General features: G+C 35.9%; 8 protein-coding genes and 1 pseudogene across 9 annotated transcripts; 5 read left to right on the top strand and 4 right to left on the bottom strand.

Moving 5' to 3' along the window:
• Positions 1 to 11: 11 nt before the first annotated feature.
• LOC18027519 (protein trichome birefringence-like 33) lies at positions 12 to 2,183 on the bottom strand. Its single transcript, XM_006411227.2, has 6 exons — positions 1,831 to 2,183; positions 1,515 to 1,737; positions 1,267 to 1,438; positions 975 to 1,174; positions 708 to 866; positions 12 to 492 (listed from the first exon to the last, which is right to left on the bottom strand). Exons 1-6 carry the CDS (start codon positions 2,024 to 2,026, stop codon positions 153 to 155), a joined length of 1,290 nt encoding a protein of 429 aa, XP_006411290.1. The 5' UTR covers positions 2,027 to 2,183; the 3' UTR covers positions 12 to 152.
• Positions 2,184 to 3,246: 1,063 nt separating this feature from the next.
• LOC18027518 lies at positions 3,247 to 6,131 on the bottom strand. Of its 2 annotated transcripts, none has more exons than XM_006411225.2 (11): positions 5,802 to 6,131; positions 5,496 to 5,555; positions 5,123 to 5,176; positions 4,941 to 5,004; positions 4,718 to 4,774; positions 4,436 to 4,542; positions 4,307 to 4,345; positions 3,967 to 4,055; positions 3,792 to 3,870; positions 3,651 to 3,698; positions 3,247 to 3,560 (listed from the first exon to the last, which is right to left on the bottom strand). In XM_006411225.2, the coding sequence occupies exons 2-11, from the start codon at positions 5,520 to 5,522 to the stop codon at positions 3,480 to 3,482; spliced, it is 645 nt and encodes a 214-aa protein (XP_006411288.1). In that variant the 5' UTR covers positions 5,523 to 5,555; positions 5,802 to 6,131; the 3' UTR covers positions 3,247 to 3,479. The 2 variants fall into 2 exon arrangements, with proteins under 2 accessions (XP_006411288.1, XP_006411289.1); XM_006411226.2 differs by having other exon boundaries at positions 5,513 to 5,555.
• A 646-nt stretch (positions 6,132 to 6,777) lies between these two features.
• LOC18027517 (exopolygalacturonase) lies at positions 6,778 to 8,509 on the bottom strand. The gene is made up of 4 exons (XM_006411224.1): positions 8,363 to 8,509; positions 7,923 to 8,234; positions 7,111 to 7,629; positions 6,778 to 7,011 (listed from the first exon to the last, which is right to left on the bottom strand). The coding sequence occupies exons 1-4, from the start codon at positions 8,507 to 8,509 to the stop codon at positions 6,778 to 6,780; spliced, it is 1,212 nt and encodes a 403-aa protein (XP_006411287.1).
• Positions 8,510 to 9,819: 1,310 nt separating this feature from the next.
• Positions 9,820 to 11,889, top strand: LOC18027516 (ferritin-4, chloroplastic). Its single transcript, XM_006411223.2, has 8 exons — positions 9,820 to 10,199; positions 10,368 to 10,451; positions 10,546 to 10,606; positions 10,715 to 10,802; positions 11,114 to 11,175; positions 11,296 to 11,361; positions 11,478 to 11,541; positions 11,637 to 11,889. Exons 1-8 carry the CDS (start codon positions 9,880 to 9,882, stop codon positions 11,672 to 11,674), a joined length of 783 nt encoding a protein of 260 aa, XP_006411286.1. The 5' UTR covers positions 9,820 to 9,879; the 3' UTR covers positions 11,675 to 11,889.
• A 205-nt stretch (positions 11,890 to 12,094) lies between these two features.
• Positions 12,095 to 14,594, top strand: LOC18027515 (eukaryotic translation initiation factor 2 subunit alpha homolog). Its single transcript, XM_006411222.2, has 7 exons — positions 12,095 to 12,655; positions 13,147 to 13,203; positions 13,285 to 13,371; positions 13,455 to 13,601; positions 13,689 to 13,793; positions 14,044 to 14,142; positions 14,249 to 14,594. Exons 1-7 carry the CDS (start codon positions 12,272 to 12,274, stop codon positions 14,402 to 14,404), a joined length of 1,035 nt encoding a protein of 344 aa, XP_006411285.1. The 5' UTR covers positions 12,095 to 12,271; the 3' UTR covers positions 14,405 to 14,594.
• A 625-nt stretch (positions 14,595 to 15,219) lies between these two features.
• Positions 15,220 to 18,163, top strand: LOC18027514 (probable methyltransferase PMT23). Its single transcript, XM_006411221.2, has 8 exons — positions 15,220 to 15,708; positions 16,061 to 16,210; positions 16,315 to 16,585; positions 16,667 to 16,777; positions 16,868 to 17,036; positions 17,124 to 17,363; positions 17,460 to 17,654; positions 17,819 to 18,163. Exons 1-8 carry the CDS (start codon positions 15,286 to 15,288, stop codon positions 18,015 to 18,017), a joined length of 1,758 nt encoding a protein of 585 aa, XP_006411284.1. The 5' UTR covers positions 15,220 to 15,285; the 3' UTR covers positions 18,018 to 18,163.
• A 414-nt stretch (positions 18,164 to 18,577) lies between these two features.
• Positions 18,578 to 19,512, top strand: LOC18027513 (uncharacterized protein At5g39865). Its single transcript, XM_006411220.2, has one exon. The coding sequence runs from the start codon at positions 18,608 to 18,610 to the stop codon at positions 19,388 to 19,390; it is 783 nt and encodes a 260-aa protein (XP_006411283.1). The 5' UTR covers positions 18,578 to 18,607; the 3' UTR covers positions 19,391 to 19,512.
• A 1,252-nt stretch (positions 19,513 to 20,764) lies between these two features.
• On the top strand, positions 20,765 to 23,669 carry LOC18027512 (inactive receptor-like serine/threonine-protein kinase At2g40270). The gene is made up of 6 exons (XM_006411219.2): positions 20,765 to 21,212; positions 21,342 to 21,411; positions 21,867 to 22,282; positions 22,358 to 22,548; positions 22,633 to 22,765; positions 22,877 to 23,669. The coding sequence occupies exons 1-6, from the start codon at positions 21,107 to 21,109 to the stop codon at positions 23,458 to 23,460; spliced, it is 1,500 nt and encodes a 499-aa protein (XP_006411282.1). The 5' UTR covers positions 20,765 to 21,106; the 3' UTR covers positions 23,461 to 23,669.
• Positions 23,670 to 24,859: 1,190 nt separating this feature from the next.
• Positions 24,860 to 25,783, bottom strand: LOC112081616 (annotated as a pseudogene).
• Positions 25,784 to 27,984: the final 2,201 nt, after the last annotated feature.

Raw genomic sequence — 27,984 nt, 5'->3', positions numbered from 1 at the left:
AATTTGCGAAAACTCTTTTGTCTTATAATCACAACGAGTCAATAAAAATTCAACGACTGCATTTTACAATTTCTCGACAAGGCCTCTTTGGAAACTCGAAAAAACCAAAAAGGTTTTTCTCAACGCAGAAAACGTTTTCTTTCTTCTCAAGGTCAAGGATAGAAAAGTTTAGCAAAGAGAAGCTCATTCCAAGTATCTTGAAGACCAGGCAAGCACCAATGTACACAATCCGCATAGCTCGTCGGATTCTCCAGCTGCTCCGCCGTAAGTGGGCTCCACTGCTTCTTGTATATCGACGTGTGCGCATCTTTCCGATAGTTCGACATTTGCGTTATGTTAAGTAACGTTATTGGTGTTTTAGATCTCCCAAACACTTCTCCAATCACTTTCATTATGCTTTTCCGACAATCTGATCCCCAGTAGTTTGGATCTTCAATAATTGTTGTCTGATTATAGCAATTCTGACCCAGTTCACCTCCCCAATCTATGCCCCTGAAACAGTCATAGAACCAGAACAACAAAATCAACAAAAAGCCCTAACCAGTAGGTTTCTTGCTAACAAAGAAACACTCATGAGTCTGTTACATTAGTGAGTAGAACTAGAATCTAAGCAATTGGTGGTGTTTTATAACTGAATATGTTATAACAAAGCTGGATTATTAATATTATAATGTTGTGGGCTAAAAAAATTGGTCAAAGTCACTAACTTGGCATGAGTTGGAGACATGCTTGTGAAGAAAACCCTAGTTTTCTTACGATCCATATTGTTCTTCACCCATCTCAACATACTCTTCATCCCCATCCTGTACGCATCTTCAGTCGAAACCTCTGCGATAACCTTCTCTTTATCGTCAAACGATCCTTGCCTATATATATTAACACACAAAACAACATCAGAAACCATTCAAATATCATTGGTTTGCGTATAGTTATATGAAATGTGCTGATTTTAAGGTTAAAAAAAAATTGGTTACAAGATGTTCATCTTCAATCCAGTCATCCACCATAGATAAGTGTTGAAAACGATTATATCAACGCCTTTCCAGTGACGACCATGTTTGTTGATTGAGCCTTTTCTCACAATCCTATCTGATATTCTATGGACAATTGCATCGTCTGAATTCGATTCTAGAAGAAACGGTGCCCAATAGAACTCTATCGTCGCGTTATACTCCTGAGAATTAGACATCAAAATAGGTGAAATATTGAAAATACATAGACAAAAATAAGAATGCGATGATTTAAGTTTGAGTAAGATTGATTTACCTTGGCAGTGAAGACAGTGAGGGAACCAGAGGTTTTAATGGATTTCTGATCATCAGGGATAAGACGATGAAGAAGACAAATCATTGATACAAACATACCACGGTTCAACGAATCTCCTACGTACATCATCCTCTTCCCTCTCAATGTCTCTAACATCAACGTCGCGTTGAATCTAAAAAAGAGAAAACAGAGTAACCAAATGAAACAGAGAAAACAGAGGAAACAGAGTAATGAGAGAAAGAACTTACGAGGGAAGATCGCAGTGATTAGGTTGCCACCGCCAGAACTGGTAATCTTTGTCGGGACGGCCGTGTTCTTGACACGTAAGCTGAGGTTGAATGTACGGACACTCCCATTCCTCGTACGGTGGTCGGGAGATTTCGTCTCTCACCCACTTCCCACTGAATAGGTCACAACTTTCATCTGTTTTACCAATAGCAAACGCCGGTTTCTCCAATTTCTTGTGCTTCTCTTTAAAACACCCCAAATTCAGAAAGAAACACAATCTCAATGTCTCATTACTAGCAAGAATTCAAACAAGTGTTTAGTGCAGAAATATGTTACCGGGTGTCCGAGAAGGTGGAAGGACGAAATTTGGCTCGATCTGGCCAAAGATGCACATGAAGTCTTCGCCATAGAGAACAGAGACGAAGAGGATGAAGATTAGGAGTGTGAAGAGGTAAGGAGAGAGACGGGTTTTTCTTGGAAGTGAAGGAGGAAGGGAAGAAGAAGTGAAAGAAATTGGTGATGAAGGTTTCATGTTTAGGATTGAGAAAGAGAGAAGGATGAGTGTCAAAATTGTGATTTCAGCATTCAAATTTTATAACCAGTATTAGGAAAAGAGAAGAGATAGTTTAGAATGAACACTTTGGGTTCTTGATGATCTCATTCTCCTCAACCTGCAAATAATGTGGAAGGAGGAGGCCAAAAGAATTTTATTTTGGAATTGCTTCAAGAAATACTAAAGATTTGTGTTGTATAAACGATTAGGTAATTTATTATATGGTTATGATTATATGTGGTGATGAAAGTTTGTGAATTAGCAAATTAATGATGCTTAAGGTGATGAGTAGGTAATTGTTGACGCAAACGAGTGATTGTCTCCTATCTAATGATTTGATTTCGTAAGATATAATTCATTTATCTGTAAATGACAAATTAAAAAGGTTTTTTATATAGCAAATTCATACATTTGTGTTCTTAAGCTCATGTTTGTATCCTCGAATCAGCAAAAACGTATATTTTCTGTTTGGTTTATAGTATTCGATTTCGTAAACCAAATTTACACTAATTTCAAGACGAAACAATCCCTGACTTCATTATCAGACTACATCTAGTTTTTCTTATGTTTGATTTGGATTAATCCTCAGTTTCCATTGTTATTTGCCTATGAATGATACTCTTTTAAAATATGTTATCATAATTTTAATTTTAAATTTTTTTTTAGGCTTTTTATTTGTAGCTCCTATTGGAAAATATGAGATGATGACTAAAAAAGGTGAGGAATAATATAACTTCACTTGGCTTCTAAGCTAAGTGTCCTTGAGGTGTTTTCATACATTGATCGACTTGTAAATATTATCATTGTCTTCACTTTAGTCCGAAGGAATTTTGCTGTTACTTAGAAAACAATATAAATCAAAATTGATAATTAACGTCTATTAAAATTAATTACATACAACAAAACCTGTAACGAGAGTTGCATAGAATGAAAAAATTGTCATATATAACAATATATATATATGTGTATAATTTAATTACAGTATTTATGCAGAGAGTGCAATATGAAATGAAGAGTGGAATTAGTTGAGAATTTGTTGGGCTTTCAAGCTCAAGTAGTTGGCTTTCACTGTTCTTCTTTCTACAAACTCTTCACTCAACAAAACCTACAATACTTAAAATACTACAATATTCAAAATTGTAAGCCTTTTCAAAACGCTTCGTTGGCAAAAATGGTAAAGTGACTAAAACGTAAATATGATTTTTGAGTACGCAAAATGAGTTTAGATTATGAACCCCTTTTGTTAATCCCATAGATATAGATATGGATCTTAATTATTTATGTATATAGTCATAAATCAAGGGCTTGCTGTTAAAAAAAGGATAACAGATCTTGAGTTTTTTTTTTTATCAAATTTAAAACATTATAAAAGAAGAAAAAAATCCTGGGCGTTGGACCTAGGGCCCTCTCGCCATGGTTTAGCTGTGACTGCTCAGAAGTTGACTTGGGAATATGATGTTCGTTGACCATGACTAGACCCCCCGAATCTCTGAAATAGTGAACCAAAACAGCTCTGCAAGATCAAGGGAAACAGTAAGCCTATTGAAGTTACTTCTTAGACACAAATCCACCAGTAAGAGTAAATTGAAACACAGAACAATACCTGAGTTCTGTGAGGTACAGTGGCCCAGAAATCCAAATTTGGGATTACCTATAAAACAGGACGTGTAAACATTTCACTTGTGATGGAATCCGTGACACGAGAAAACTTTGCATACATATGAAGGAAGTTAGTAAAACATACATCTGTGCCACGAATTCCAAGGGAGAAATACCGATACAATACACCACCCAGCAGATAAGCTCCAAACAGGCACAAGATACTGAAAAAAAGATCAGAACATTTCATATCAAATTCTTTCAACAACATCTAAACATATTCTAATAACCCTCGAAGAAAAAAGAATGAAGGTGCTCACATGATTAGTAAGGTACTAAACCAGCCCCATCCACTACCATGGCCGGATATAGCTGCTGCACAACCTGAAGGATGTCGCAGCTCAGTAGCCTGTCAGTGAAACAAGATCTCCAATTTTATCGACTGGATGAGAAAGACATGACAAATGTCTTCAGTTTTATAGTTAAATAACTCTAACTGTGAAAACTCATGTCAATCACTCGCTAAACAGAAACCAAGGTTTATACTGTGCTTCCATTACTTTCTTCAAAAATTTTGTTTTGACTCCCAGGTTTAGATGAAAACACTTAAAACAAACTCTACAGTAAAAAGAGCATATAGATGAGTTATTGGACACTCACGTAATGACAAGTACCAGATTTCTCCAGAGTGAGTGGTACCTGAGAAATAAAAAAGGTGTATGAGGTTTTAAGTCCTAGAAACTGCTAAAAAACAAGTTCACTTAATTAACTCAAGTAAATCATCCTTACATTAACTTTATTTTTCTGGCAGATAACAGAAACTGAAAGTGAACAATTTTGGTTACTACTTCCACCTGACATCTTAACAATGATGCCTTTGCCAGGATCCTCTTTATCTACAGTATTCAAAACAAACATCTCTGAGACAGCATTGCCACACTATTGTAGAATAAAAAAGTTGGGAGAGAGGAACATTAGAAGCTTCGCTCCAACTTATAACGCACATAGTGCCAAGATTTCATCAGTACAACCGAGTAGAGAAAAATAGCCTCAATTCTCACACAAACGTACCAATAATATCAACTTTTGAGCTTGAGGCATGCCCTAGAGAACTGCATACATCATATCCTGCGAAAGGTAGATTTTTTAAAATGGTAACTTTTTCTCAGCTCAACGCACATAAACTGGATACACTTTTGAGTAAGGCAGATAATCAAAATCAACGCATTATATGCAATACTCAGCCACATAAGATCCATATATATCACATGCTGTAATGAGTGAGATTTTATACCTCTTACATTTTCTGACAATAATGCACTACAAGATGTTCCACAGTGTGATGGACCTCCGCAATCCTAAGTGGGGAAAAGGAGAGTCACAGAGACTGATTGAGATTTTCAAAGTGGAAACATAGCAACTCTTGCTTTCTGTTAAAGGGTAGATCAAGACAATGGAAATGGCCAAAAATCTTACTTTGCAACCAACACATCGAGGGGGATCGTGATTGAAAATCAACACGTCACAAAGCTGCTCCACAAGACGGTTTACACAAAAACAATAACAAATCATTAATCACACTGGTCTATAGAGTGAAACATAATGGGCACTATAAGTCTAAAATTATCAGGCAGCTGTAAATCTTCAACTCGAAATCAGCTAAATTCTGAAGACGTTCCTAAACAAAATGTGTCAAAGATTTGTATCTTTCTTCTATAATAGTTCCAATAACATATCTATTCCTTTTCCTTATCCTTGTGACCAGTTAGAGCGGGTACGAAAAGCAAGATACAGAGTTACACATGTCATCATCAGTGTAACAGAGAAAATTACAGAAACAAAGTGTAACCTGATGTAGAAGACAACCTGAAACCATAGCACGGTACTGTTCGCTTCAACTCTATAAAACCTGATTATCCAATTACTTGCATTTAGTAGAAGCAGAACACAAACGAAGTAACATAGAATGAGCAACGAACATTCTAATTTTAACACCGGTAACACCTAATGAGTGTTTAGCCCGGAGATCGAAAAGAATGTCAAAATCGTTTTTTGAATGCATCATCGAGGCACCACAAACGCGAAATTTAAGCATATAAGAACAGTAACATAGAGCAAAAGGGAATCTGAGGAAAAAAGGGGAAAGAGAAAATACCCATCTTCGCTGAGAGCTCCGTGAGGGAAATTCCGAATCGAAGATGCTAAATTGAAAGCAAAGACCTTGTTGCGTCCAGTGAAACTGAATTCACATTGAGAGTTAACTCGTAGGCTAATGAGCAGGAGAGTGATGATAAGAAATCTCGGAATCCAAAGCCTCCCAGACATTTCTTTTTCTCACAGCCTTCAATATTCGAGATTCTCCCCTACGATCTCATAACCATGTCCGAGGATCTCAACGGAGATGGCGAGAGAGATGAGTGAACGGCACGGCTGCAGTCGGGTCGCTGTTCTTCGTTTTACATCCGCCGTTGATTCTACGAGATTTCACTAGTACCCCTAAATTTTGTGGTTCTTATGAATAAGCCTAATAACTTTCGTATATTTCAAAGGGGTCACTTGATTATATTATTTCGGGCGGATTTGAAACCTGGATGTTTACTCCGTGATATCGCGCGGAATCGAGTATAGTTAAGAAAACAAGTGCAAGGTTTTAATATAAATCCATGTTGATGAAATCATTCATAACCATGTGGATTCATAACCTGAGAAAAAGATATAAGATATGAATAAATGACAAAAGTAATATTTTTAATGTTATGTTCTAAACAGTTTTTAATGTTCATGCTAATCTTGTTCACGTTGTAAGGAGTAGAATTTTATTTTTCTCCTTTAGGCACCACTACTGCTATCGAATTTAGTTATCTTTTCAAAACATTTTTTTTGGCATGACTAATAAAAAAATTGTTTTTTTGTTGTTCTCAAAAAATAAATATACATGTGCATATATACGGACGTAAACAGAAATAAAACAAAGTGTTTTCACTTCCTTATTAAACCAATCAAAAACTAACAAAATATAGATTAAGAGGAAGAAGAAGAAGCGTACATATATATATATATACACCAATAAGGCAATGATACAAATATGAAAATATCAAATACAACAAACGATCATTGCTCCGACCGTTTAATTAACCCAAACAGTGTTTAGGAACCATCTTCCCACTAGCAAAACCATCAACATTCTTACACACAGCAGTGGAAGAACCAGCTTTGACTCCATTATGCTTTAGATTAATGTCAATGAGTTCAACATTCTTGCATGGAAAGCTCTTGCTACATTGTAGATTCACTGCCACTTTATTCTTCGACGTTCCATATATGTTCCTTAACTTAAGGTTTTGTATCTGAACGTGAGACTCTCCCTGCAAGAATATTGAAACGTTAACTTTCTTTCTTTAATGGTTGTTTCATATGATGAAAGAAAAGAAAAGAAAAACTTATTTCTTGTGTAGAAAGCTAACCTTCTTTTCACAAGGTGGATGAGGACAATACTTCTGATCAATGTTGATTGGTTTTCCAACATTAATCATCTGAATATTCTCGTACACAAAATTAGAAACGACGATCTTGGACGCCGAAGATTCCCAAGTCTTAATCCGAATACCATCGCTTGTGCCGTTAAAAATTGTATCTCTTACTATTAAGTCCTTAACATCTTTCTCATCTTTGTTCTTCCCCAAGCTTCCGACACTAATCCCATGTCCGGGACCACACTTGACATTAGAGATATCCATGTTAGTAGTTCCAGAAAGAATGGCGATACAGTCGTCTCCAGTACCAATGTGTGTATTAGAGATGTGAATGTGGCTAGAGGAACCGAACTTGAGTCCATCGGTATTGGGGCTATTGTCAGGAGCCGTTATAGTGACACCGGTAATGTTGAAGTGATGAACAGAGAAAAAGTTGAAGTGTCCCATTTTGCTGTTAAGTGATGTTATCCCATTGATTCTTGAGTTGTTTACAAATGCAAATCCCATAGTCTACAAAAATTTCCAAGTTATTACAAGATTAGCCAAACTTGCATATAATATACTGTGGAGATTACCTCCTTCAAAACTATTTTCACAGTATTGATATTGTCTCTATTAAATAACTAATCTAAAAATTTAGGCGTTAAAAAATGATCAATAATTGAATTTAAGAATTTACGTTGTAAGAAAAAGAAATAATCAAATTACATTTTTTGTCATTGGATAGCATTTGTAATACAATTTAAATATAGATAATTAATAAGCATATAAATGCAATAAATAAATGGATTTAGAAATGGTACCATAGCTAGCTTAGGACAATTGGTGTTTTTGTGGCAGTCATTAAGTGGCCAAGACTGCTTCCCTTGGCCATCGAGTGTACCAGAACCGGAGATATAAAGATTATTGACGTATCTGAAGTTGATCCATGTGTCCTGCTTAATGTCTCTAGGGTTTGCAGGAGCCAGTAAAGTTCCATCGATGACAAATTCAATCTTATTTTTGCATGGTCCCACGAACTCTACACCACCGAGATAGAATGTTCCTTTCGGCACGTAGATCTTACTACTACTACTTACTCTTCTGCATGCGCTTTTCCATATATTTGTGAAAGCCTAAAATTGGACGGAGTGTTAAAAACGAGATAAGGAAATAATAAAACAATTTTTTTTCATAAGTTTATAGAAAAAAAGAAAAAAATAGATATTTCTTTTATGTTTCTATATATTGATCATCTACATACATTTGCATTATCAGTTTTTCCGTCAGGTATAGCTCCATAGCGTCGGACATTAAAAACTTTTGGCCTGTTGGTCGGACGAGTACTTGCAACGGTGATGAATAAGAGAGACAAACACAAAGCCTTAAAAGCAAAAACAATGCAAGCCATCTTCCTATTTTGTTTAGGGTATATGGAAATTATAAAATGTGTTATTTATAAATGCTTTTGTTTAGACACAATGAGAAGTATTGTCCCACTTCATCTGCTTATATAGTGTTAATATGGCTGGATTAACTGCTAAATTCTATATTAAAAGAACTTGATTTTTGTTACTAATTATCGGCTAAAAATTGGGTTTGTTTCTTCTATATTGATTTTTAATGGTTAATTTCTTGTTATGGAGATTTTCGAACGTGTATGATTTCATTTTGTTCCCTCCTCTAAAACAGAATCTTAATTTTGGTGAGAAGCCAATTAGATTTACCAGTAAATTGTTTTGGTTAATACTTTGTTTTGAAATAATTCCATTTGTACTGATATGTAAACACGCTAAATCATATATATATATATATATATATATATATATTTAAATTTATTGCATGTATAATGATACTAAATTAAAACCATAACGATACTATCAACAAACCAAATATAATGGCTAATTTTTTAACTACTATTTTCTATGAGGTTTGATATACCTGGTTAATTTGATGGAACAGTCTTTTGCTATATTTGGATGCATAGAGGCTTGGCTAGCTTAAGCAACAGCTTTCTTGCATTTGAGGAAAAAAAATGTCGAGCATTAGAGTTTCTTTGAGCCGGCGGGAGAGCAGACCCAATGACGTTTTACCACCCACATGTCGATTGGAAGTACGTATGGTCGTTTCTTTTATAACATTTGTATACACATTGCACTTTATCAAACGATTTTAAAATTTAGTTATAGATAGACATATATACATCATTATTTAACGTGTTAAACATTGATATATCAAACTTTATCTTAGATACAAATACAATCAACACTAAATACCATCTCAAACTTTCGCTGGCGCTTTTAATCATCTGTAAATAACAACTTAGCAACTCACCATGTTTAATCTTTGCCATTTAGCAAACTGTGTAAATATTAGGTTGAGTAAATAATGAAACATGTCAATTTCATCAACATAAAACAAACTTATGCATCTTCCTCAACAAAGGGATGATCCTTTTCTTCTTTTTTTTTGAAAAAGGGATGATTCAATTTGGTATAAGAGAATACAACTTAGGAAAATAAATAGAGAGGGCCAAGATATTCAATTAGTCACGGATAAAACGAAATTCCAGCTACGCAGTAGAACCACAAGCTTGCCACGCGCCTAAACCTATCTCTCAATCCTAAACGTACACGTGTCTACCATCCGAAGCCTCATCATCAATCCATCGCAATCTCGGTTTTAATATTCCTCCCTCGCCTCACAAAATATCCCAATTCTGCATCCTCCAATTTTCTCGCTGAGAAAAACTTTCCACTCTCACAATCTCTAACAGTCAAAATGCTTCTCAAGGCTGCTTCTTGTTCTTCTGCTTTCTCGCTGGGGATGAAGGATGTTTCTCCTTTGTTATCATCCGTTTCGTCTCCAATCGACTCCTCCTCGAGTCTTCGTGTTTCTTCTTCTGGTAAATCTGGAAACCTCTCCTTCTCCGTTCGCGCATCGTCCAAGGGATCAACCACCGATGCGCTTATCGGCGTCGTTTTTCAGCCGTTTGAGGAGGTCAAGAAGGAGCTCGAGCTCGTCCCAACCAGCTCTCATGTCTCTCTCGCCCGACAGAAATACTCAGACGAGTGCGAAGCTGCCATTAACGAGCAGATCAAGTACGTTTCCTCTCTCATCACCTCCTCTTTCTTGATAGAACTGAGAGATTCGGTATTGTAATCTGGTTGATTAGCTTTAACATTTGGTTATTGAATTGAACCTCATGTCGATTTTGTTTATGGTTTATCCTGTGGATGCTGATATTCTTTGACTGGTTTTGACCGCAGTGTGGAATACAATCTTTCGTATGTGTATCACGCTATGTATGCTTACTTCGATCGGGATAACGTCGCGCTCAAAGGTCTTGCCAAGTGAGTCTCCGGTTATTTAAGAGTGTTGATAGTTTCGGTGTTTTTGTTTTTTTTTTTGTCTATCCATTTTCAATTGTTTGTTTCTTGGTATCAGATTCTTCAAGGAATCGAGTGTCGAAGAAAGAGAGCACGCTGAGAAGTTGATGGAGTATCAGGTCCTAGGAGATATATCATTTCCATTTTTTTCTCATAATTCGTAAACCGTATTTTTTGGTGCTGATTAGGTTCTAACATGTTCTTGATTTTTTTTCCATGAATTGCAGAACAAACGTGGTGGGAGAGTTAAGTTACAGTCCATTGTAATGCCTCTCTCAGAGTTTGAACACGTTGATAAAGGAGATGCTCTATATGGTAAGCTCAAAAGTTGCTATTACTTTGTTACTATAGATGCTTTATCCTCGTTTTTGTGTTTGTAACATGACAATCCCAAGTTAAATTTATCTTTAGTTTTATAACTACTTCACGGAGTCATAAAATTTGGCATCAATATTATGTTTGTAAAAAAAGCTTTAAGAGATTACGATTTTTTTCATCAGCAAGAATCGATTAGTATTAGCTGGTACTTGTTAGATATCATGAACATGTCTCATAAGGAGATTGATGTCTCAATGGAATGTACGAGTTTCCCTTGATTTATAAATGAAACATATTTGTTGTTGCAGGCATGGAGCTGGCTCTGTCACTGGAGAAACTAGTTAATGAGAAGCTCTTAAACCTCCACAGTGTAAAAAACCATCTCTCTCTTTAACCCATCCTCGAGTTTCAAAAATCCTGTTTGAAGAGTACAATCTAATTTTCATCTCCGCAAGAACTATTCTCAATGTTGTTATCATTTGTTCAACAGGTCGCTTCCAAGAACGGTGATGTCCACTTGGCAGATTTTATCGAGAGCGAGTTCTTGACCGAGCAGGTAAAATTATTTGGTGTTCTATGTTAATGGCAAAGATATGCTTTGGTATTTTTAAGCTGTCAAAGAGAATCTAAATAAGAATTTTGACCCACAAAAAAAAAACAATATTTTTTCAGGTGGAAGCAATCAAGAAAATCTCAGAATATGTAGCTCAACTACGAAGAGTTGGCAAAGGACATGGTACATAATAGTCTCATTCATTTTGTTTTCATATAAAGATATAATCACGTATTCATTTCTAATTTATTTGTTTGAATGTTTGTGGTGATCTTCAGGAACATGGCATTTCAATCAGATGCTTCTGGAAGCGTAAGCCGAAGGAATAAGGTCCAGTCTTGGTTCTAACACATGGCCAGAGGGCGACCATCCAACGCCCAGATTTTTTTTTTTGATGTTTTAAATTTTGATAAAAAAGGATCATGATCACATGTATTATCCTTTTTTTTTTTACTGCAAGCCGTTGTTGACTGTTGACATGTTACATTGTGATCTGTTCGAAGTCCAAATATGTTGACTCGGGCCCTATCATATCATATGATTAGTCTAGTGCTGATTAAGCAAACAAAAGTACGTAATTCCTCATGAACAAAACCAAAAAAAAAAGAGAGAATTCATCATGAACAAATTAAAAAATCCGATCCAAACTTAACAATATGGGCCGTCGGATTTTTGGCCCAGTTAAAACCTACTTTTGTACCCTAATTCTTCTTCCGAGTTCTGGAAAAAACAGAACGGCGCTTACACATTTGTATTCCTTGCTCGTCTCTTATCAGTTATCTCTAGCCAAAGAATCAGCTCGCCTGATTGCTCCGTCTCTTAAAACCCTAAGTGTCTCCGCCTCAGAGCTCTTTTCCGATTAAACAAAGAGTTAATTTCGCGTGATCTGTAGCTGTATCGAAATCTTTCAATCATGGCGAGTCAAACACCGAATCTCGAGTGCCGGATGTACGAGGCCAAGTATCCAGACTTGGATATGGCGGTGATGATTCAGGTCAAAAACATAGCCGATATGGGAGCCTATGTTTCACTGCTCGAATACAACAACATCGAAGGCATGATCCTCTTCTCCGAGCTCTCTCGCCGTCGGATCCGAAGTGTGAGTAGTTTGATTAAAGTCGGAAGAATTGAGCCTGTTATGGTTCTGCGTGTGGACAAAGAGAAGGGATATATTGATCTGAGCAAACGTAGGGTCAGCGAGGAGGATATTCAGACTTGTGAAGAGAGGTATAACAAGAGCAAGCTCGTCCATTCTATCATGCGCCATGTTGCAGAGACTCTATCGATCGATTTGGAGGTAAAGTCTCCGAAGAATGTTGTAATCGATATAGAATTTTGGGATTGTCTGCTGCATCTGGTTTTGACGATTATTGTTCATCTGAATTCCTGGATTTGCTGGTTTCATAGAAGATGATACAATTTAGCTTAAAAGCTAATACCATATCTAGTAATGCGCAGATGTGTCGCTTTTCGTTGAAGGTGTATTAGAAGCACTCTTGTTTTGGTGATGAGTGTAATTATTTCTATGGTGTAGTTTCATGAAATGCGTAAAGGCATTGTTTATGCAATGTCTTCATCTATTGTTGAAGATTTTGAATATAAGTACGACCATTGTGTGGGAGGAGAAGTCTCTGTATTTCTTGTTCTGACAGATGCTGAGACTTGAAACTGTCAGATTATTGATTTTTCTCCTATATGTTTAGCGATGGAATTCTCTTGATTTAAGTGATATCCTAGTTTGGTGCTGTTATCTTTGATTATAAACTGATTCGAGTTTTTCTATCGTAGGAGTTGTATGTGAACATTGGTTGGCCTTTGTACCGAAAACATGGTCACGCTTTTGAGGTAAGAATTTGTTAAATGTTAATTCAAGTCCATTTGATTAGATATTTATTTCTGAAGTAAACATATTTTTGTTATGTTCAGGCCTTCAAGATCTTAGTGACTGATCCTGATTCTGTGTTGGGTTCTCTCACACGTGAGATCAAAGAAGTCGGGCCTGATGGACAGGAGGTTTACTTTGTTCTCTGGTTTTGTTTTGGTTGTTAGTATAATCTTCCGTTTGGTGCTAATGTTACAAAGTGTTCTATTTGTAGGTGACTAAGGTTGTACCCGCTGTTACGGAAGAAGTGAAAGATGCACTTGTGAAGAACATTAAGAGGAGAATGACACCACAGCCAATGAAAATCCGGGCTGATATCGAATTGAAATGTTTTCAGTTTGACGGAGTTGTTCACATTAAGGTTGTTACTCTTCGTGGATTATCTATTAATAATGACATGTTGATTACATTTCATTTTCTCATACCCTACACATACTTGCATTTTCAGGAGGCCATGCGAAAGGCTGAAGCTGCTGGAAACGAAGACTGTCCTGTTAAAATTAAATTGGTTGCTCCACCTCTTTATGTTCTTACAACTCAGACACTTGACAAGGTTAGGCAATCTTTTTTTTTTGGATCAACTGTTAGGCAGTCTTGTATCTTGAATTTTAATTTACATGATTGATGTTCTTACATAAACCCTCTCCTCCTTATATTGTTAAGTGGTTTATGATCTATATTCAGATTGTATATACATATCAAAGCAACTTACCATATTTTCCTATAGCAATAGGTGAAACCATTTACTTGCAAGGTAAGCACAGGCCGATATGCTAATGTTGTCTCTTGAACCATTTAAACAGGACCAAGGAATTGAAATTCTAAACAAAGCCATAGCAGCTTGCACTGAGACAATTGAGACACACAAAGGCAAGCTCGTCGTTAAGGAAGGAGCTAGAGCTGTGAGTTTTTGTTTTTGTTTTCATCTTCTTAACTGTTGAGCTTTCCCAAGTTGCACTAGCTTTCCTTTCTTTGAGAGGTTGACTTTCTTATCTGTGTTTTTGACAGGTGAGTGAACGAGATGATAAGATGCTGACTGAACACATGGCTAAGCTACGGCTTGACAATGAAGAAATTAGCGGCGATGAAGAAAGCGGAGAAGAAGAAGAGGACACCGGCATGGGCGAAGTTGATATCGATGGTGGCGCCGGAATCATTGAGTAGGAAGATTTTGCCGGTTTTACGGTTTCAGTCTAATTTTCATTCTGTGTTGTACCCCAATCTCAACTAGTATTTTGCTTTAAAGTTTGACAGGCAGTAGAAAACCTCCCGAGAGGATTTGTGTTTTTTTACCGTTACATATCAATCATTATTACATTCATGATTTTATAAAGTTTGATTATTTTGCACTAGACATTGTTACTCCATCCACTGCCTCTGGCTCTGTAATAATATACTACAAAAACAAAAAACAATTATGTTCATATGGTAAACTCCTTCGATCGATATGTTACTGACCACATTACTTAGAATTATCGACTTTTTTAAAAGACATACCTTTGAGTTTAGACCTGGTTAGCTTTGGCGATGGTAACTTGGTAAGTATGGCCATCATCAATACTACATTTAATCAGATCTGATCATCTTCCAAGATGCAGACTCATCAATTATGTCTGAGATCCTATATCGAGAATTGTGTATAGTATATAACCAAAAAAAAAATATCCGAGTAACTCTTGATTACAACGACCTTTCTCTTTTTCTACGTATCCTCACAAAAAATTAACTAGTTACAAGATTGAAAATACACAAAAATTAAATAAAATGAATCATCATCATGTCAACAATTGCGAAGTTTTCATTTTTCACGAATCCAACAAGAAAATAAAAACAAAAAACAAAAATCCTTTTCGGGCAAAAATTCCTTCTTTTTACTCTGTCGGCACGTCAAATTCCTTCGGGCAAGAATTGCTTTTACTGGTTTATTGTTACTTTATTTTATTTGCTCTGCTAAAATCGAAATGTGAAAGTTGCGACTTTTCGAGCTCAGCTTCTTCCCTGAAACGCGGTCTCGTACTGTTCCCGTCTCTAATGATCCTTCTTCAATGGCGATATCCGTACAACACGTCGTCGTTTTACTCCTCTCCTCTCTACTCATCGCCATCACCGTCTTCCTCTTCACCTCCGATAGCGCCAGATTCTCCTACCCTTCTCTCTCCGCCGATTACACACCAAAACCCAAATCCCCAAATCCTCAAACCGTCGACGTCTCCTCCGATCAAACTCCGCAGAAGATGAAGCTAAACGCTTCCCACGAGGAGGTGGAGCTGAAATGGGATCTGTGTAAAGGCGCAGAATCTGTTGATTACATACCTTGTCTAGATAATTACGACGCCATTAAGCAGCTCAAATCGAGGAGGCATATGGAACACCGTGAACGGCATTGCCCTGAACCAAGCCCGAAATGTCTCGTACCCTTGCCGGATAATTATAAGCTGCCGGTTCCGTGGCCCAAGAGTCGGGATATGGTGAGAGACAGTTCCTGTTTTTGTTTTTGGTAAGATTTGGTTGCTGTTTTTTTCTTTGGGAGTTTATGGTTAGTGAATTCGTAGTGATATTGAAAGCTGATTCAGCTTGATCTGAAGATATATGATTTAGTTAAGTCCTGCGAGTAACCCATTTAAGTATATATTTAGTTTAGTGTTTTTGTAAAGGGAAAGCAGAGAGTTCCGTTTTCAGAGTCTGATATATTACAAAGTTTAAGGCTTTACCATTTGAAGTGTATAGAAGAAGTTATATTAGTTCCATAAATGGTGTAATTGCATGATCTTGGATTGCTATTGGAACATTTCTTCAATTGTTTCCTCTCTTGATGTGCAGATATGGTATGACAATGTTCCTCACCCCAAGCTTGTTGAATACAAGAAGGAACAAAACTGGGTTAAAAAAACCGGTGAATTTCTAGTTTTTCCTGGAGGAGGTACTCAGTTCAAATTCGGGGTTACTCATTACGTTGAGTTCATCGAAAAGGTCAGCACTTTTTGTTGTTGTTGTTGTCGTTATTATTTGTTTGCCCTGTTTGTTTGAATCGAAAGCATATATCTTTGTGTTAAATTCATTTCACATTTTCACAGGCTTTACCGATTATCAAATGGGGGAAAAACATAAGGGTTGTATTAGACGTTGGTTGTGGCGTCGCTAGCTTTGGCGGGTTTCTATTAGACAAAGATGTCATTACGATGTCGTTTGCGCCTAAAGATGAACATGAAGCTCAGATTCAGTTTGCGTTAGAACGAGGAATACCTGCAACACTTTCTGTTATTGGAACGCAACAGCTAACATTCCCGAGCAATGCATTTGATCTGATCCATTGTGCACGGTGCAGAGTCCATTGGGATGCTGATGGTATTTTTTTGTCCACTTTTCTTTTTCACTCTTAGCGGTTAATCTTCAAGTTTTCATGGTCTTTACGGTTTATTTTGTTAGGTGGGAAACCGTTGTTGGAGCTCAATAGGGTACTCAGGCCAGGAGGTTTCTTCATATGGTCTGCAACGCCGGTTTATCGAGATAATGACAGAGATAGCAAAATTTGGAATGGTTCGCAACAATCATTTTCTTAATTTGGTTTATTCAAAACATTAGTCTTTGGTCTTTATGGTTTTTATTGTTACGATTTCTGTTTTGCAGCGATGGTTTCTCTGACTAAATCCATATGCTGGAAGGTCGTGACAAAGACAGTTGATTCCTCGGGAATCGGACTCGTGATCTATCAAAAGCCAACTTCAGTATCATGCTATAATAAACGCAGCACGCAAGATCCACCTCTATGCGTTGAAGAGGAAGTAAATGCTTCATGGTATGAAACAGTTACACATAATGATGCTTCAAATTCACATAAAGTTCACTCTTTTATACCATTTCCCTTTTTGATACATTTTCTTAGGTATGCTCCTCTTCGCCAATGCATTTCCAAATTACCGAAGGGGAATGTCCAGAGTTGGCCTGAACTATGGCCTAAACGGCTTGTGAGTGTTAAACCTCAAAGCATTTCGATTGAAGCGGAAACATTCAAGAAAGATACAGAGAAATGGTCAGTGGTTGTATCTGATGTCTATCTTGAACGTTTAGCTGTAAACTGGTCGAGCGTGCGGAATGTGATGGACATGAACGCCGGTTTTGGCGGGTAATTTAATTTTACATTCTCTTTAAACTTATAACCAGACTCCGGTTTATCTCAAACCGAATCTTGACACATTTATGTTTTTCTTTCTGATGACAGTTTTGCTGCTGCACTTATAAATCGACCTCTCTGGGTGATGAATGTTGTTCCTGTGGATAAACCTGACACTCTCTCCATCGTTTTTGATCGAGGCTTGATCGGAGTTTACCACGATTGGTGCGAGTCCTTGAACACTTACCCGAGAACATACGATCTGCTACATTCCAGTTTTTTCCTGGGTGGTCTCACAAAAAGGTATCTTGTTCTCGTTTAGATTTGGTTTGGTTTGAAAAATTCCAAGTCATGTTAAGCTTAAACAGAACCCGTTTTGTTCCAAGAAAACGGTTTGATATTGCGGTTAGTGTGGTTAAGCTAATTACGGAGACCATTTGTTGGTGTTTTTGGGGGTCAAAATTCAGGTGTGACATTGTACAAGTGGCAGCTGAGATTGATCGGATAGTGAGACCAGGCGGATACCTTGTGGTACAAGACACCATGGAAACGATAGAAAAGCTTGAAGCCATACTTGGTTCGCTTCATTGGTCAACCAAAATATACCAGGAGCGGTTTTTGGTTGGTCGGAAGGGATTTTGGCGTCCCGATAAATCGGAGATCTGATAAAGAGGAAGAGAACTTAAAGAAGCATAATATAAAGTAGCTAAGTGGTTTCATTTGTACACTATCAATGACACGACCAGATTATATCAAAGTTATATACCCATTTCTGATTTTGAACGAAATCAAGTTACTGAAATCGAAAATTTGCTTTATTTTCAGTTAGTAATCAGTACACCAACCTCCAAACTGGAAAAGAAAAATTTAACTGAGTCGAATTTAGACGAGTAATAGAAAAATATGTTTATACATTAAAAATTGTGTTTGTCATTTTCTCACTAATAAAAAAATTTATAACTAGGAAATTCTTGTAAATTGACCATGATAAAATACTAGTTTCTTAAAACGAAAGTATAAATAAAGCTGTAAAATACTCTTTACCAACAATGTTGAATGATTTAGTATGAGAAATAAATTAAATGTTAAACCATTTTGGGTAAGAAATGTTTTCTAATTGTATTAGATGCTGTCCTTATCCACTGCTTCTTCACTCGTTAACAATAAATAAATAAATCTTACTCGTTCACTCTTCTGTAATTTTAAACTTTTTCACTATCCTCCCGATTTCCGCCGTTGATTCGCCGTCTTCCCTGATGTTCCCGAACTGGCTTCAACTGCGAAGAAGACGTCACGAAATCTCGCCGGACTCGCCGAGATGGTCGAGACGTTTCTCATGTTCATCTTTCAAAGACATTGAACACCTTCTCTACGACGATGTTCCCTCGCCGGAACCCTATTCTCCGAGACTTCAAATCCTCCATCAGCCTCGGAGCCCGAGGATCGACGGTAGTAACTCACCCGCCAATTTCGTCCCGCCGCCGCCGCCGACGACGACTCTCTTCTCCGTCGTGGATATCCCCAACGCCGATCACGGAGGCGTGGTTCTCTACTATACCAGCCTTCGAATCGTACGGAAGACATTCGAGGAATGCAGATCCGTGAGATCGATTCTCCATAGGATCCGAATCCCAATCGACGAGCGAGATCTATCGATGGATTCGAGATTTCACGACGAGTTACAGACGATTTTCGGAACGAGGAGAGTTGCGTTGCCTAAGGTTTTCATCGGCGGGAGATACATCGGAGGGACGGAAGAGATCAAGCAGTTACAGGAGAGAGACGAGCTGAGGAAACTGATCGGCGAATTACCACCGTCGGATGGAAAAAAAATCGGCGAGATCTGCGATTTGTGCAGAGGATGGAGATTCGTTCTGTGTGAGAGGTGTAATGGTAGTCACAAGATCTTCTCTGAGAAATCTGGATTTATTAGCTGTACGGGTTGCAATGTGCAACGTCTGGTTAGGTGTTCGTTGTGCTTTCCGGTGCACCGGCGACGGAACTCTGATTTCTCCGGTGGATTTAAAAGTAAGAATTGAAATGTATTTTTTATTTTTAAACGCCTAAAGAAAAGGTAATAAGTGAATTTTTAGGAAGAGTCAAAATGTTTGACTGCTCTTTTTAGTTTAACCAAAAAAAAAAAATCTAATGTTTGACTAGCTTCACCCCATTTGTCTGTCAATGTACATGTATTTTCCCTTGATGAAAAATTGGAAATATGCAATAATTTTATTTTCTTATTTTGCTAACAGTATTCTTTTTCAAAATATTGGATATCAAAGTGTATATAAGTTATAAAGTATTTGGATGCAATAATCCATTTGAAATTTGAATATTTTCCCACCCTTTTTGTGTTGTTGGATCAAAGCATTTATGCTATAAGAAATCTATACTAAAGCCCATAAGAAAAACAAGTTGTTCATGTTAACAAATGAGTAGTTTGATGGGAAGCCCATTTAAGTTTTCCATTGAATACTCTAAATTTCAATTGATTGGTGACCAAAGACCAGACCACGAGGATCCCACATGGCCAAAGATTTGGAGACGAAGAAAGCAACAGCTAAGCAACCTCCACATTGAATTAGTCACAACCTCTTATCTCCTATCCTCCACAAATACTTAATTAAGATGACAATCATTCCTTCAACTTCAATCATTAACATATCACTCCAAACTTACGTGGCTTTTTGGATTTCTTTTTATTTTTCGAAATACTTTGGTTGAATTTTATAGCCAAATAAAAGTAGTAGGAAAAAACCAAGAAAATAAAGATAGGAACCATTTGCTACGCCATAAGTCATTTTCGACGGTGGCTGGCTTATTGGCCGTTTTCTTTTGAACCCTTTTAGTACTTGTGTCACTACATTATTTGTATGTATCAATAAGCTTATTTTTTAGTAGGTAAGTTCTATAATTTATCGTCGATATTAACCCTGTATTATCCACGTTTTTGCCGCCTAACTTATTTCAAACCGATAATACCAAATTACCAATGCTGGTTTTGCTCACAGTGGTTTGCAATAAGTCATTGTCCAAACATTGTATGTAACAATTATTTGTTCCAAAACGAAATTTTTCTGGAAGATTTTGATTTTATGATAATGGTTTAATCTTTTTACTCTTGAGAAAATAAGTCTACTATTATTTCAGCTCGGATCGGTTTGTTTTTTTTTCTGTTCAGTTCATTCGGGTTTGACTGATTGAAATTTGGTTGGGATTTGGTATGGTTATATACTGAACATTTTTTTCTTAAATATTTTAACTTGTGTATATATTATACAAGTTTTCGTATACGGAAATGTCCTTTTATATATTAATTAAAACGTTAATTTAATTTTAAAATAATTTTAGTTTTTATTATATATTTATGCCCACCCCTACAGTAGTGTTAAAGAAGTTTGATTACTTCATAAAAGAAACATTTTTGAATATTCTACATTTCTATGCATAGCACCCTTAATGCCTTTGTTCTTCTCGTTGACCCAAAGGCAAAACAAATTCCACAGTTTAGTTTCCTTTATCGGCCAAAACACGGCGCACGCGCTTTCACTCAGAAAATGAAAAAAGTCTAATAATAATAATCTTCTCTTTTAGAGTCTCCTTTCGTCTTCAGCTTCTTCCGGTTATTTTTTTCTGCTAATAATCTGTAAATCTCGGGTTCAGATCAAAACTCGATTTCATCATCTTCTGCGTTCTTCCTGCTCAGCTCTTCCACATATTGTTTCTTGTCTTCTCGAGTTTTTCTTACTCTTTCGATGAATGAGAACCGGAGATCCATTCGATCTATGCTCAAAATGCGTTCTCTTGTGGCTTTTGTGGTCTTTCTTTGCTTCGGTTCGTGTTATTCGCTCAAGGAAGAAGGTAGAGCAAGTTTTTTTCGTTTCTCTTACTCGTTTTGCATGTTTTGTTTAGTTGCAGTCTTGCAGAGATACATAATCCAGTTTCCTGAGAAAGCTTTCCTCCTCCTCTGTTTCGATTTTCGTTTATCAGGTGTAGATTTCATGAAAAGTGAAGATAAATTGGGAAAGGATCTATGGTCAGACGAAGATTCCGCGATTTGGTAAGTAGCTGCTGCTTCAGCTTTCTCTGTGATTTGTAGTTCGTCGACAAGTTTGAGCCTGAATTTAACTTCATCTTGTTGATTTTTAAATTTAGATCACTTTGATTTTCAAAATTCAAGTCCTCCATTCGAAGCTAGACCATTAATCTTCTTCAACTTGTGCTGATTCAGTTTCTCATTTGGTTGGGAATTATTTGCTAAGAGCTAATGACTCTTGAAATTCGATTTGCTACTTTACTCGTGATTTATCTGGAATCTGCAAACCAAAATGTTATCGAAAGATTATTTTTTTTTTGGTATAACAACAACACAAATATAGTTGGGGGCTTGGTCGATCTACAATTTCTACAATCACTCTATAACTTTAGTGACTTCAAATAAGTGATTTCATCCTTATGTGGAAATAATCTGTTGTTAATTGTAATCTAACCAACACGAGATACTTTTTTTTGTAGGAAAGCTGTTGGATTTCACAGGAAAACACTTGTCCGTAGTAAGCAACTCACATACAACGATTTGCCTTCAAGAAAAAACCGCCGTGATGCCGCAACTATCACACCACCACCATCATCGCCGCAGCAACCTTCTCCAAAACGTGTTTCAAGAGTTTCGGAGCCACAAAAGAAATCAACTACACAACATGTTTCTCCTACGCCTCCACCATCTGTGACTCTTGCAAACTCTCCCACTCCAAGAACCTCTGGTTCTTCTTCAGTGGTTGTTCCTGTAGTGGTTGGCTGCGTAGCCGGTGCTGTCTTGCTTCTCCTCGTAGCTACCTGCGTGTTCTACTATCTCAGAAGTAAAGCAGGAAAACCCGTGAATCCTTGGCGTACAGGTCTTAGCGGACAACTTCAGAAAGTATTCGTAACTGGTAATTTTCTTTTCTCAACTGTTACAGTTTATGAACAGTGTGAGATGTTTACATATGTGTGATTTGATACCTCAGGTATCCCTACTCTCAAAAGATCTGAGATTGAAGCTGCATGTGAAGATTTTAGTAACGTTATTGGATCGTGTCCCATTGGGAAGCTGTTCAAAGGAACATTATCAAGTGGAGTGGAGATAGCTGTTGCTTCTATTGCTACTACTTGTTCCAAAGACTGGAAGGACAATACAGAAATGCACTTCAGGAAAAAGGTATTTCTCACCCAATCGATTCGTAGTGGTGTTTCTATTCTATGGCCATTAGTAAAGTTATCTTTTCTGTTTTCGCGGTTGCAGATTGAAATGTTATCAAAGATAAACCACAAGAATTTCGTAAACCTTCTTGGATTCTGCGAAGAAAAGGAACCTTTCACAAGGATCTTGATCTTTGAATATGCGCCAAACGGGTCACTCTTTGAGCATTTACACTGTAAGCACGTACTCAGAGTGTACATTCACTGTCAAGAGGCCACATCGCGGCTCAGTTTCTTTGTGATCTAAATGGGAAGCAAATCTTGTTCTTTTTTTCTTTTCTTGGCAGATAAAGAGTCAGAACATCTGGACTGGGGAATGCGGTTAAGAATTGCGATGGGTTTAGCATATTGCCTTGACCATATGCACCAACTAAATCCACCCATAGCTCACACCAATCTCGTCTCATCATCTCTTCACCTCACAGAGGATTATGCTGTGAAAGTAGCTGATTTCAGTTTCGGTCCATCAGAGACAGAAACGAGCACCAACACAGTCGAAGAAACACACATCTCAGCCTCAAACCCACAAGACAACGTTTACAGCTTCGGTTTACTGTTATTCGAGATGATAACCGGAAAACTCCCAGAATCGGTCAACAAACCCGACTCAGTGGATACAGGGCTGGTCGATTTCTTAAGAGGAGAGACTCTAGCCAAGATGGTAGATCCAACACTGGAATCTTATGATGACAAGATTGAGAATATAGGTGAAGTGATCAAATCATGCGTGAGGACCGACCCGAAAGAGAGACCTACAATGCGAGAAGTCATGGGATGGTTAAGGGAGATCACAGGAATATCGCAAAATGATGCTACACCGAAACTATCACCTCTTTGGTGGGCTGAATTGGAGGTTTTGTCCACGGCATAAGACACAGCCCATTCACAACAAAGCTGTTTGTATTTTGAAGATGTGTGAGTTTTGTAAGTATCTTTTGTAGTTAATCTACTCGAAGTGAAAAAAAAAAAAACAAGAGTGAAGTTACTTATTGCTTTAATTAGGTAAATCTATAAACATGTATAGATAAGTTAGTGTATATATCGGACAGGAATCTTGTAAATGAAAAAAATCTCGCAAAATCATTCGGGTTCAAGTTTATTTAGCATATACCCAGAGGAGAAGCAACCATCGGGTATAGAATTCTTACGAAAAAACATTTCTTGACAACGCAAAATCACCATTTTGTTAATACGATTAACTTCAAAATGTATATATTCAATTTTAACTTGCCTTGGTTTTTGTTTCTTTTGACTAGATTAAAAATGTCAACATCTGACTATATACATATTACATTATATTTTGTTTGTGTAAAAATGTACTCCAATTGTAATATGTTAAAAACAAAAATGTACTCCAACTGTGTAATATGTTTCAGATGATGTTTAATCTTTACCCTTTTTTAAAAAAACTGATTAGGGTACAAATTAAACACCCTTAATTCAAACCAAATAAAAAGGCAGTAATGCAAAAATTGATACAAAAAGCCGATGGATATTAATTTCCATTGTTGTTGACTATAGTAATTGTTTAACTGAATACCAAATTTATATCATAAGTTCATAGTTGTTGACTATAGTAATTTCTATTGTTATATCATAAGTTCATAACAATGCATGGAAATCCTTGAAAGAACGTGCCAAAAAGCTGATGGAATTTGTATCCACGTAAACATGAATATCTTTTCTTTTTCGTATTATTTGATTTTGGGTTTTGACATTTAAATTAACTTTAGCCAAATACTGTAAAGTTAAATCGAACAGTTCAATTTTGTATTTGAATTTGTAACAACCCATAGAATATAATCAATATATTAGTTGTTTAGTTATTTTAAAGAAACTACACTGTTTTGAAATAAATATAGCCCAAATATATAATTAATTGTGATCGGTTAAAAAAGCTAAAAATTGCTTCTGCAGTTTCTATATTTAGAAAGCCGGGGATTCAGAAGTAAGACGAGATACGGCTTGAAGTACATGGACAATATTTGTAACTAGAAATTTGTTGGTTTTTTCGTTTTTCCTTTTTTCGAACCTTGTGTGATAATTTCCTTGTATACATTTAATCCAAAGCAAACTTTGTGCATCAACTAAAAAAAGAGACCATGTCACAAACAGGAGAGAGCTCAGACACTAGACCTGCAGAGATAAGCACATAAGAAATGAGTCGTTGTGTTGAGTTTATTGATTACGTTTTTCATTTTTGTAGTTAAGTTTTGTAATGCAAAAGACGTAATTAAATATGTGTTTTTTTATGTTGATTATCTCAGAAATCATTTTTTCACAGTTTTTTTCATTTTAAATTGAGACTGGTTACGGTTTTTGCAGATTGCATTCATTGACTTTAGCTTCATACTTTACTCTATATCTTCCTTTGTTTGCACCATCACTTTCTTCATCTCAAAAGACGTATAAGTACCCTGCAAAACAGACAACATCAATCAAACAAAACTGTATTGAAAAGAGTATCGTACTCTCACATATCTACGCTTCTTTTTTTGACCCTCACCATTTCAGAGCGCAATTCGGAGAAGAGTGCAACTTCAGCATATAGATAAAGCCACTCATTCTCTCGCAACTCCGATTCTTTCACCTACACATTAAACAAATAAATTCAGTTGAAAAAAGAAAGACAATCTTGATGTCAGTTAAAAAAGCTGACGCTTCACCTCATACAAGTGTAGCGGCTTATCATCACTCTCATCATTCAGTGGCCAGTCCGGCATATCAGTTTTGTAGAAGTCATCTATAGTATCAAAGTCCCAAATGGTAGTTGCATCTCCAAACCCTACAACATTCCTAAAAGATTAGCTCCATGAATGATGAATATACGGAAACATTCAATACAATGTCAATGATTACACTCCACAAGCACGCATAATGACATCTTTTCACACACAATGATAATATATACCTGGTACTTGAGGCTTAATCCTGCATATTTTTGTCATTAGTATCAAGCTTACTTTCTTCCCCTTCCCTGCATCTGTGACCATGGTTTGGAAAGTGTGTAGTGAGTTGTCATTAGGATCAATCACCTCCGATGTTTTATAGGAGTTGTAAAGTGACCCCTCTCTGTTTACTTTAGGTTTTTTAGGTTACTTTAGTCGGAGGTGAACCTAAAATACCTTAAATATGGATCCATGTTTTTACAGAGGAGTTTTAAAGTTATTCTTTCTAACACCGAAAACAATCATGGTTTCATTGGTCTTTTTTTTGTCAACGGTTTCATTGGTATTTTCTACGAAATTCAACCGTCCGATGAATTCTGAAATATCAAAAATTTGTAAACAACAAAATCTTTCGAAATAATCTTATGCACTCCATCTCAAATTTTTGAATGAAGATCATCGAATTTAATATATATCTATATAATTGGCGCATCAGAATTCCCATGTTTTTATAATTCCACAAGCAACCTACATTCCACGAAATTGCCCTGTCCCGAGACGAGGTCCAAACTTTATTCGTTTTAATAATTAAAAATTTTCAACGCGACTTTTGTCCTCACGGTAATATAAATAATGTGAGGCCAAAAAATGATATGATAATAACTACGAATAATATAATATCCAACTGTGGTTTCAAAACCAAAACAATTGGGCCATACTGATTGATTTACTTCGCTGCAGTGGCTATGCATGCAAACCCATGCATAATACGAACAAATCCTATTATTATTCTATACCTCTCCCCCAACTTATTCTTTCTCATTAAAATATTTTTCGTTCACACATCGTTTAATTTAATATACATACAGTATTTGACACACACATTATTGATTAAAAGTATAGTTGTATAGTATAATAATGGAATTTTCTTTGGTCTAGTGTACTATATAGTTTCTACTTTCTACAATCTCAGATCTTAAGTTCTAACTCTATAGTAGATTAGTCTCATGCAAAATCTTGTAGGTTCCGAAAATTGAAAAAGGTAAGAGATTCCATAATATTAGCAAATAGCAATACAAAAACACGATGACTTTAGTCAACACTTAGAATTTGATTTATTCGTATATGTGTATGTCGAGAGAACGTAGTGGTCAATATCACTACAAAAAAAAGTGTTGATAGCATCAAATAAATTATATCAGAAAAATAATTGATATTAATTAAAGTCATTTATTTACAAGTGACATAAATTATACAGTATTAACATCAGTTAATACAAATGATGTTATTATTAGTTTATATGGCATCGATTGCATAAAACTGATACTAATTTATTTTAAATCACATCACTTGAACAATATTGATACAAAACCAAATTTTACATCATTAGATAATTGATGTATATATTAGCATCACTTGAATAAAATAATGCAAATTTTGTAGCAATTAAAAAGTGATGCCAACAAAGAACTGAATTAAACAATTAATATATTTAATTTAATTTGGTCAAAACTTATCTGTCCCACATAGGTTAGGAGAACTTGAAAGGAGAGAATTGTTCCTCTATAAAATAAACTCATCATTGTTAATAATCGTATGATTTTATTAACTTCAACCAAAATCTTCGACATAAAAAAAAATATTTTTAATAATAATTCTAGTTAATTATTGTATAAGAGTTCACAAAATATATTTATATTAATAAAAAAAACAAAAGGGATTTTATATAAATTTTAAAAATAAACTAAAATTTATACCAAAATAGTTTTTTTAACATCAATTATTTATAATTGATACAAATATTAATATCATTTATAATAACTGATGTAAAATTTAATATCACTTAAAACAATTGACATATATTAATATCAATTATTCTAATTGATGTAAATATTTTAAATATTTACATCAGTTATTAATGAACTCATATAAAGTATTTGCATCACCACTTTCAGAATCATTTTTTTAAATGATGTAAAATTCTTTTGTATCAGTTATAAATAATACAAATAAATAAATAAATGATGTATTATGATGTTTTTTTTAAGTGATATTCAACGGTTTATATATACACTTTTTAAATTAAGGCCGTAATTGGTATTACTTAGCATTTAGTATTTCTTGGTTCGTATATAATTGATCATGGGTTGTCGTCTGAGGATGGAAGTAGCTAGGATTGTAGGGTAGATATGCAGAACGTCATTCTAACATAAATAATTATTTCTACAAATATAAAATTTTGAAAATACACAACATTTTTTATTCTTCCCAACAATTAATAACAACGACGAAAGATACAATTACGGCTGGAACTGGACAGTGGGCTTCGAAAAAGAATTTGCAGAAAAGAAAGAAATGCCATATACCTAATTTATTTGACCGATGACTTCTACATTATATCTGGTTACCATTCATAAAAATTAACACAGTACTTGCGGGTCGTTTACACGCAAAATTGTCCTGCTTATGTTAGAGCAAATAATATATATTATACAATTATCGGAGAG

Source organism: Eutrema salsugineum, unplaced genomic scaffold (genome assembly GCF_000478725.1).
Source record: "Eutrema salsugineum unplaced genomic scaffold, Eutsalg1_0 scaffold_10, whole genome shotgun sequence".
Classification (NCBI taxonomy): Eukaryota; Viridiplantae; Streptophyta; class Magnoliopsida; order Brassicales; family Brassicaceae; genus Eutrema; species Eutrema salsugineum.
The sequence above is the reverse complement of the archived record's forward strand: the minus strand, read 5'-3'. Positions and strand labels throughout refer to the sequence as shown.

Coding starts and splice junctions, on each gene's coding strand:
- LOC18027512 (XM_006411219.2), top strand. CDS start 21,107: ATGAATGAGAACCGGAGATCCATTCGATCTATGCTCAAAATGCGTTCT. Junction 21,412..21,866: donor GACGAAGATTCCGCGATTTG/GTAAGTAGCTGC, acceptor TTTTTTTTGTAG/GAAAGCTGTTGGATTTCACA. Junction 22,549..22,632: donor AAATGCACTTCAGGAAAAAG/GTATTTCTCACC, acceptor TCGCGGTTGCAG/ATTGAAATGTTATCAAAGAT.
- LOC18027516 (XM_006411223.2), top strand. CDS start 9,880: ATGCTTCTCAAGGCTGCTTCTTGTTCTTCTGCTTTCTCGCTGGGGATG. Junction 10,452..10,545: donor GCGCTCAAAGGTCTTGCCAA/GTGAGTCTCCGG, acceptor TCTTGGTATCAG/ATTCTTCAAGGAATCGAGTG. Junction 10,803..11,113: donor TAAAGGAGATGCTCTATATG/GTAAGCTCAAAA, acceptor TTGTTGTTGCAG/GCATGGAGCTGGCTCTGTCA.
- LOC18027513 (XM_006411220.2), top strand. CDS start 18,608: ATGTTCCCGAACTGGCTTCAACTGCGAAGAAGACGTCACGAAATCTCG.
- LOC18027514 (XM_006411221.2), top strand. CDS start 15,286: ATGGCGATATCCGTACAACACGTCGTCGTTTTACTCCTCTCCTCTCTA. Junction 16,586..16,666: donor AGTCCATTGGGATGCTGATG/GTATTTTTTTGT, acceptor TTATTTTGTTAG/GTGGGAAACCGTTGTTGGAG. Junction 17,037..17,123: donor GAGGAAGTAAATGCTTCATG/GTATGAAACAGT, acceptor ACATTTTCTTAG/GTATGCTCCTCTTCGCCAAT.
- LOC18027515 (XM_006411222.2), top strand. CDS start 12,272: ATGGCGAGTCAAACACCGAATCTCGAGTGCCGGATGTACGAGGCCAAG. Junction 12,656..13,146: donor CTCTATCGATCGATTTGGAG/GTAAAGTCTCCG, acceptor TTTCTATCGTAG/GAGTTGTATGTGAACATTGG. Junction 13,204..13,284: donor AACATGGTCACGCTTTTGAG/GTAAGAATTTGT, acceptor TGTTATGTTCAG/GCCTTCAAGATCTTAGTGAC.
- LOC18027518 (XM_006411226.2), bottom strand. CDS start 5,971: ATGTCTGGGAGGCTTTGGATTCCGAGATTTCTTATCATCACTCTCCTG. Junction 4,775..4,940: donor ATTGTCAGAAAATGTAAGAG/GTATAAAATCTC, acceptor TACCTTTCGCAG/GATATGATGTATGCAGTTCT. Junction 4,543..4,717: donor CTCAAAAGTTGATATTATTG/GTACGTTTGTGT, acceptor TGAATACTGTAG/ATAAAGAGGATCCTGGCAAA.
- LOC18027517 (XM_006411224.1), bottom strand. CDS start 8,509: ATGGCTTGCATTGTTTTTGCTTTTAAGGCTTTGTGTTTGTCTCTCTTA. Junction 7,630..7,922: donor ATTGTCCTAAGCTAGCTATG/GTACCATTTCTA, acceptor AAATTTTTGTAG/ACTATGGGATTTGCATTTGT. Junction 7,012..7,110: donor ATCCACCTTGTGAAAAGAAG/GTTAGCTTTCTA, acceptor ATATTCTTGCAG/GGAGAGTCTCACGTTCAGAT.
- LOC18027519 (XM_006411227.2), bottom strand. CDS start 2,026: ATGAAACCTTCATCACCAATTTCTTTCACTTCTTCTTCCCTTCCTCCT. Junction 1,439..1,514: donor AATCACTGCGATCTTCCCTC/GTAAGTTCTTTC, acceptor TCTCTTTTTTAG/ATTCAACGCGACGTTGATGT. Junction 1,175..1,266: donor TCACTGTCTTCACTGCCAAG/GTAAATCAATCT, acceptor TCTAATTCTCAG/GAGTATAACGCGACGATAGA.